Source organism: Perognathus longimembris, chromosome 13 (genome assembly GCF_023159225.1).
Source record: "Perognathus longimembris pacificus isolate PPM17 chromosome 13, ASM2315922v1, whole genome shotgun sequence".
Lineage (NCBI taxonomy): Eukaryota > Metazoa > Chordata > Mammalia > Rodentia > Heteromyidae > Perognathus > Perognathus longimembris.
This window is the reverse complement of record NC_063173.1, coordinates 59,824,686-59,832,611: the sequence shown is the minus strand read 5'-3', so window position 1 is coordinate 59,832,611 and position 7,926 is coordinate 59,824,686. Positions and strand designations below refer to the sequence as shown.

Genomic DNA, 7,926 nt, shown 5'->3' with positions numbered 1-7,926 from the left:
TGAGGGCGGAGGTGCCCTGGGTTCACTGTCACACACGCACCGTTCTTCCCACCTGCAGCAGTGAAGTCTTTATGTATGTGTGCACATGCACGCGCGCGCGTATGTGTTTATGTGCGCGTGTCCATCCTGGGGCTTGAACTCAGGGCACGGGCACTATCCCTCATCTTTTTCACTCAAGGCTGGCACTCCACCACATGAAAAACACCTCCACTTCCATCTTTTCGGTGTTTAATTGGACTTTCCCACCCAGGCTTGGCTTCGAGCTGCGGTTCTCAGATCTCAGCCTCCCGAGCAGCTAGGGCTAGAACCCAGGGACTTTAGCAGGCACCTCAAGGTTCCACCAGTGAGCCACGCCTGCAGCCCCACATGGAATGTAATTATTATTCACTTGTGGTACTAGGGTTTGCGTTCAAGGCTCCCCCCTAGACAGGCACTCTACCACTTGGAGCCATGCCTCCAGCCATCTTCTGCATTAGCTATTTTGATGTAGGCTCTTGCTCTTTTTGCCCATGTGTCTACCTGGGCTGCAATTTTCCTATTTTATCCTTATATTTTACGCTTTCCTCTTCGGCTGAGGTGACAGGTGCATGTGTCTCTTCCTTTGAGTCTCATGAACACTTCTGCTGGGTTGTCCTCAAACTGGAAGCCTCTTGATTTCAGCCTCCTAACTAGCTGAGATTTCAGGCCTGAAACACTGGCTGGTTGGTAACAACTACACGTGTGGGGGAAATAAAGGCACCATCTCAAATTATGCTGCTCTGGCCTCCACTGTTTGGGGTTAAGGCACTTGAACAATGCGTCAGATCACCCCCAGCTGGAATTCCCTTCAGCATGCACCCCCCCTCCCCCAACAAAACTCACATTTGAATTGAACTGCCCACACAATGGTACGGAGATAAAGTGAATCCTTTAAGAGGAGCTGGCCTGTGGGGTGGAACCTTTGTGCCTTTGTGAATGCATTTCTTGTGGGGCTGTCATTACTGGGACTCCTTTTCTGCCTGACACATGTACTTACTTCCTTTTACAAGAGTTTTATTGTCAGTTTGTCAGGAAGTCCTTGCCAGAAGTTAAGCAGATGGCAATATCGTGTTCTTGGACTTTAGAACTGTGAGCTAAAACAAATACTTTATAAAATTACTAAGCCTCAAGCAGTTTTTTCCTTTTTCTTATAGTAACAGAAAACACATAGGAAAAAGCCAGAAGTGGCACTGTGGCTCAAGTGGTAGTGTTTAGCCTTGAGCAAAAAGAAGCTCAGGGACAGTACTCAAGCCTTGAGTTCAAGTTCCAAGACTGCCAAAAAGAAAAGAAAAAAAGGTACTATGCTGGGTGCAGGTGTTCCTGCCTATAACCCTCACTACGCAGCAGCTGAGATCTGAGGATCATGATTCTAAGCCAGCCCAGGCAGGAAAGTTTATTGAGACTCTTACCTCCAATTAATCACAAAAAATCCAGAAGAGGAGCTGTGGCCCAAGTGGTAGAGAACTAGCCTTAAGTAAAAAAGCTAAGGGACAGTACCCAGGCCCCGAGTTTAAGCACACACACACACACACACACACACACACACACGAAAAGATACCCTTACACCATGTGAAATTCTTAATGGAATTCTCAAGCCTAACAACAAACCCCCAAAGGCTATACTTTTGCTCTCTCTACACTATCTGGTTCTGCTTTTTTTTGTGTGTGTGTGTGGGGGGGTGGTCATGGAATTTGAACTCAGGGCCTGGGCACTGTCCCTGAGCTTTTTCACTCAAGGCTAGCGCTCTACCACTTGAGCCACAGAGTCACTCCTGGTTTTTCTGGTGGTTAATTGAAGATAAGTCTCACAGATTTTCCTGCCCAGGCTGGCCTCGAACCCTGAGCACATGGGATTACAGGTGGGAGCCACCAGCACCCAGCCCTCGTTCTGTTTCTTGGTGAAACACACCATACACCATGGTGGGTGGTATGTCTAGGAGGCACCAAATTTATGAAGCAGCCAAGAGAGTGCCCCTCTGGGAGGGGAGGGGAGCCCTCTGCCAGCAGGCCCAAGAGTGGGGAACTCCTGACACAGCCCAGACAGCCCTCTTAGGTCCTGGTGCCTGACACCATCTTTCTGACAGGTGCCTGCTGGGACCAGAAAAGCATTTAGATGACCTAGGAGTTCCCCAGTGACTGCCGCTCTTCCTCTCTTCCTTCCCCTTCTTGTTTCCACTTCTCTAAACAGCCTGGATTGAGGCTTCAGGTAGACGCTGATTATCCTTCAGTACTGGTTTCCTAGCCCTCCGCTCTGCCCCTTTCCCAGCCTGCCAGGTGAGGATCCCAGAGCCCCCTCCCTCCCCAAGAAATAACACAGCTCAACTTCAAACTTAGAAAATGTTATTGATCCTGGGAGAGTTTGGCAGGCAGTCCCTGCCTCCTCCGAGCCCGCCACAAATCCTCACTGTTTGCCGTTGCCGTTGATGGGACGCTTCACGTGTTCAGGGGAGTCCAGGAAGGCCTTGATTTTGGGACGAGCTGCGAGGCGCTTCGTGTAGCCTGCCAGCAGCGGGAAGCTCTCCAGGCAGCCGGGATCCAGGACTTGGTGAATCAGCAGCAAGTCCAACAAGTTGTAGTCAGCGAAGGAGATCTGCAGGGCAGAGGGGGTGGACTAGGCCTCGGCGGGCGGGAGGGGGCTGGAGGGGAAGGGAGGTGGGCAGGAAGCCTAGGGTCCCACTCTGCTGCCTGTTCCCATCCATGAGGGTGGGCAAGGAAGGGTGCTCACCTGGTCACCCACGATGAAAGCCTGACCCCCCCGGTTCTGGGACAGCAGGGTCTCAAAAGGCTTCAGGTGCGTGGGCAGAGCCTTCAGATAGTCATTCTTGCCTGCTTCCTGCCAGAGAGATGCCACAGCTGTAATCTTCTCCCCACCCTCGTGGCCCTGGTGGGCTGGAAGCCGGGTCCCCTCCCCCCCCGGGGCCCCGGGCTGCTCCTCTGCCAGCTGCCTCCCCCACCACGGTGTTTCCCACTCCTGTCCACCCAGCTGCGGATTCTCCTTCTCTCCACTCCACTCTTCTATCGCCCCCACCACCACCTTTTTTTTGTGCCAGTACTTGAGCTTGAACTCAGGACTCATGCTGCTGCTTGGCTTCTTCGCTGGAGGCTGGCAATCTACTAGCTGAGCCACATCTCCCCCCTGTGGCTTTTTGCTGATTAGCTGGACATGGGAACCTCGCAGATTGTCTTTCTGGCTGGCTTCAGATCACAATCCTCAGAAGATCTCACCTTCTGAGTAGCTGGGATTACAAGCGTGAGCCATCGGTGCCCAGACCGGCTACAATTCTTACTATCTCATCCTCATGAGCCCCTCGGAGTGGGCAGCTCTGAGGATCTTTCTAGACCTCACGGGCAGACACAGCCTAGCATAGACCCCCTGAGTGGTTCCCATTTCAGAGTTCAGAACTCCAGTTCAAGGCCTTCAGCCCCTCCTGCAGGCCCCCTGTCCACGCACGCGCTCTGCCCCCGACCTGGTCCCAGGCATGCACGCACGCATCTCCCCGTCAGAGAATGCCAGCACCTCCTCCCAGAAGCTGGCCAGAGCCTCCTCCTCAAGGGGCTCCAGGACAGGGAAACATGTGTCAGTATTGGGCGTGATCCCGGGGTCTGGGCTTCGTGGCTTTTATGCGCTACCGCTTGAGCCACAGCGCCACTTCTGAGTTTCATGGTTAAGTTGAGGTAAGAGCCTCACTGACTTTCCCGCCTGGGCTGGCTTGGAGCCATGGTTCTCAGATCTCAGCCTCCTGAGGAGCTAGGAGTACCGTGTGAGCCTCTGACACCTAGACAGGATCCATTTTCCACTAGACATCTGTGCCTGTACTGTCACCTGGCCGGGGGGGGGGGGGGAGGAGACAGCTCATCCCTCACGACGGCTGGCCCCAGCACTCCATGTGACCAGTTCTGGTGGCCCGGAGAGTGCATAGCCCCTTCGATCGCTCAGTGCCCAGCCCGCGCCCAGGCTCACGTAGTTGGTGTAGATGAGGGTCACATATTTGCAGCGGAGGTCCTCCACGCCGTCATTCACCACGTCCACCAGCGCCGCCTCCTCCTGGTTCTTCCCATACAGCCCTAGGGTGAGGGGGGCAGAGAGCATGGCGGGCCCGCGTGCACACACACCACTGCCGGCCCGGAGGAGAGGAGGGAGGCCTGGCCTGGCCAGCCATCCCGGCACGCGCTCAGCGAGATGGCAGCCGGGCCCAGGGCAGTGGTGGCAGGTGGACTTGGTGGCACGGTGGACGAGGAGGGTCTCTGCTCCGTCCACCCGGGCCAGGACTCCGGAGCGGACATGCAGGGTCGCTGGCGGAGGAGGACTCACCGAGGGTGCGGCCCAGGTGCCGCAGGATGGCATTGGACTGGTACAGGGTGAGGTCCCCGTCCTGGAACTTGGGGAGCTGTCCGTAGAGCTGTGGGGAGCAGGGGGTAAGGCTGCCGGCGGGGCCCTGGGCCTGCCTGGGCCCTGCCAGCCCCCACCCTCCAAGGCTGGGGGGCTCACACAGGAGGCCTTGAGGGGCCCTTTCTGCCAGGTCTCCCCGGTCACCACCTCCTCCTTCCAGCTCTGGCCCTGGTCAGCCAGGAGCATGCGCATGGCCTCACAGCGCCCTGGGGGGAAGGAGGGAGGGAGGGAGGGCAGAGGTGGGTGGGGACAGGGCCGGGGCCCAGGGAGAGACTGGACTGAGACTCCCCGCCATTCCCAGGGCAGGGGGGAGGCTCGGGACCCACAGTTGGGGGGCGCAGGGGGGCCGTGGGCTGCAGCTCCCGCCCCGTCTCCTACCTCGCACCGGGAAGTAGACAATGGTGTAGGGCGGCACTGGTGGGCGGAAGGCAGCTGTTAGACCCCGAGGGCAGGGCCCGGCGCCGTCCCCGCTCCCCGCCCCCACCCCAGCATCCAACCCCGCACCCGGGGCGCGCAGGGGCCCCGTCCCCGGGGTGCAGGCGGCTGCGGGGAGCCCTGGCTCCGCAAGGGAGCGGACCCCGGCGCTGGGGTCCCAGGCGGGACTGCAGGCGGGACGGACTCACTGGGTGCTGCAGGTGGCGGGGACCGACTCACTGGGTGCTGCAGGTGGCGGGGACCGAGTGGCTGGGTGCTGCGTAGAATGGCGGCGGCAGCAGACCCGGCCTTATATAAGGGGCGCCTACCGCTCCGCCCCAGTGCTGAGTCACCGGATGGGTGGCCAGCTCCGCCCGCCGGCGCTGACCCGCGGGGAGGGGGGCTGGGGGGGGTAAACGGGTGGGAGGGGGGAGCCTCTAAGTCCTGGTGGGTCTGTCCCCATGTCCAGGCGCGCCAGAGGGATGCAGGCCCCAGGAGGCAGGAGGAAGCCCAGCCTAGCATGGGGGGGTCAGGAGCCCCTTCCTCCACCCCCCCATTATAAAATCAGCATCCGTTAGTTGTGCCCGGCCATGTCTGCTTTTGTCATGACATATATGTATATATGTAGTTAGTATGTGCGGAGTCCCCCCTCCTGACTGTCCCCACTCCTCCCTTCCCTTTCCCAAACCAGGCTCAAGCTTTGTGGTCCTGTGCTCACTCCCATGGCCTCCTTCACCCTCTGTGTGTCCCCCCCAGTCCCCCCCCCACCTCCCTGAGTGCCCACACCCTGTCTCAGCCTACTTGACACAGGGATCTCAGCTCCAGGTTCCAAGCCAGACAGCAAAGCGGACGCAACTCTCATCTCCAGCTGACCACCAAAGAGCCAGACATGAGGAGACAGCTCCAGTGGGTGAGCGCCAGCCTTGGGTGGAAAAAACCAAGGGACGCCCGGGTCCCCAGTCCAAGCCCAGGTAGTGGCTCAGGAAAAGGGGAGAGGAAGCTAGGGTTCCCTCTCAACAGATGGATGATTTGAAGGCCCCGGACAGCTCAAGTGCTAAAGCGCATGCCTAAAAAGCACAGCGCCCTGAGTTCAAATCCCAGTATCTCTCTCTCTTACACACACACACACACTCACACAGAATAAAATATACAGATGGCATGGGTGGACTGAATGGGTGCCCCAGGGCGGGTGGCCATGTCCTGGCATGTTGGTGAGCAGGGCAGGGGCAGGAGTCTCCTCGTCTCTGAGCCCAGGGACCTGGGCAGCCAGCTGCTGACGGTACCTAGAGAAGCGGGATGGGGGGGGCACTGGGGCTCACCCAGCCAGTGGTGGCACCAGCAGGGACAGACAGGCATGTTTGGGGACTGAAAGGTTCTGCTCAGGGAAGGCTGGGCCAGCTGGGGGTCTCTGACCCCCTAAATGCCATGTTCACCCACTAACCTCTTGCCCAGGTTCTACCTACGCTCTCCTGGCCCAACACACCTCTCTCCTCTCTATCCCTGGAGCTGAATTGGATTATTTGACCTTGACTGAGAGCCATCTGAAATTGCCCTCCCAAGTCCTCAGTGCCAGTTATCTAATGATCTAGAACTAATGAGCTACAAAAAAAAAGTCTAGGAAAATAAAGCAAAGAAACAATGTTGCATGGTTTGTTTGTTCATTTTGCCAGGCCTTGAGGCTTGAACTGAGGCCCTGGGCTCTGTCCCTGAGCCTCTCTGCGCTTGAGACTAGCTCTCTTACCACTTGAGCCACAGCGCCATTTCTGGCCTTTTCTGAGTAGTTTACTGGAGATCAGAGTCTCACAGACTTTCCTTTCCAGGCTGTGATCCTCAGATCTCAGCCTCCTGAGTAGCTAGGATTGCAGATATTAGCACCTGGCTAATGATATGTATCTTAGGTGGCTGGCTCAGGCCTCTAATTCAAGCTATTCTGGAGACTGAGATCTGAGGAAAAACAGTCTGGACAGGAAAAATCCATGAGAGTCTTATCTCTAATTAACCAGAAAAAAAAAGACAGAAGTGGAGTTTTGGCATAAGTATTAGTGCACAAGCCTTGAGTGAAAAAGCTAAGGGTCAGTGCCCAGACCCTGTATTCAATCACACACACACACACACACACACACACACACACACACACTCCAGAAACCTTTGCCTCAGCTACTGTGTCCTTGCAGCCGAATTCCTGCAGGCTTCTCTCGATCCCGGCTTTTCCCTCCCTAGGTCCTGCTGGACAGATTGGCACTGTCCAAGCACACTGCTGTGTGGCATGGCTGGTTCTCACCCCATTCACAATTCCTGCCTGCCCCTGCCCCAGGAGCCAACTCCACTTCCCTCCGTGGCCTTGGAACTTTCCAGGCCCACCTCTGCTCCTCGGCTTGGCTGCCTCAAAAGTATTCCCGTGGGTTGTGGAAGCGTGGCGCCCCGCCTGTGTGTGCACTGGCCCGCAGGCGTGTGCGGGCGGGGTGCCATAACGGTTGTGGCTCCTTTTCATGGCTGGTCTGGGCAGGGCCCACGTCCCCCTGTGGGCCTGTGCCCCCCGTGTTCACCTTCCGCTCACTGCCTCCAGTGTCCTCAGGGGCTCAGCCCCTGCCAGCAGGGCCCCACGCGGCCCCTCAGAGGGGCTGCATCCAACACACCCCACCCCCTGCCCCCCTGCAGGGCCACAGAGGCGGCGGCGGCCGTGTTGTCAGGGGCCCCCCACCCCGCTTCTGTATTGCTAAGGATTTGACTATCTCCTTGTGTGCTTGTTACATTTTGTTCTCCCCCAGAAATTGCCATTTTCCTTGAGCTTGCCTCCCATTTTTTGTTGACTTGCACAAATGAAGACCAATATTTTCCTTTATTCTAGATGCTAACCTCTCACTGGCTTTACACCTTGCAAATACTTCCTTCTGTGCATCTTGTGCGTCTTGTTTCGTTTCATTAGGCAAAACTTCCTCATTTTAGCGTAAGCAAGTTCACGTTTATCAAAGTCCCTTTCTAAAATAAATGTGTTTGGTGCTTATGTATGGTAAATTTGAAACTTTATGACTGTTCTTACCGCTCAGAGTCACCTCCCACCCACACTGTCTACTAGTAGGTGTGTGTGTGTGTGTGTATGTGTG

At 56.7% G+C, this 7,926-nt stretch overlaps 1 protein-coding gene across 2 annotated transcripts; it reads right to left on the bottom strand.

Moving 5' to 3' along the window:
• Nucleotides 1–2,341: 2,341 nt before the first annotated feature.
• On the bottom strand, nucleotides 2,342–5,129 carry LOC125361333 (glutathione S-transferase P). Of its 2 annotated transcripts, none has more exons than XM_048359747.1 (7): nucleotides 5,063–5,129; nucleotides 4,787–4,822; nucleotides 4,508–4,614; nucleotides 4,331–4,418; nucleotides 3,980–4,083; nucleotides 2,744–2,851; nucleotides 2,342–2,608 (listed from the first exon to the last, which is right to left on the bottom strand). In XM_048359747.1, coding segments are annotated over exons 1-7 (633 nt in total). In that variant the 5' UTR covers nucleotides 5,064–5,129; the 3' UTR covers nucleotides 2,342–2,419. The 2 variants fall into 2 exon arrangements, with proteins under 2 accessions (XP_048215704.1, XP_048215705.1); XM_048359748.1 differs by having other exon boundaries at nucleotides 5,032–5,079.
• Nucleotides 5,130–7,926: the final 2,797 nt, after the last annotated feature.

Excerpts from the sequence above, each read along its gene's own strand:
- LOC125361333 (XM_048359747.1), bottom strand. Across the intron at positions 4,419-4,507 it reads GGCCCCTCAAGGCCTCCTGT|CTCTACGGACAGCTCCCCAA; the intron begins GTGAGCCCCCCA and ends TGCTCCCCACAG. Across the intron at positions 2,609-2,743 it reads CTTTCATCGTGGGTGACCAG|ATCTCCTTCGCTGACTACAA; the intron begins GTGAGCACCCTT and ends TCTGCCCTGCAG.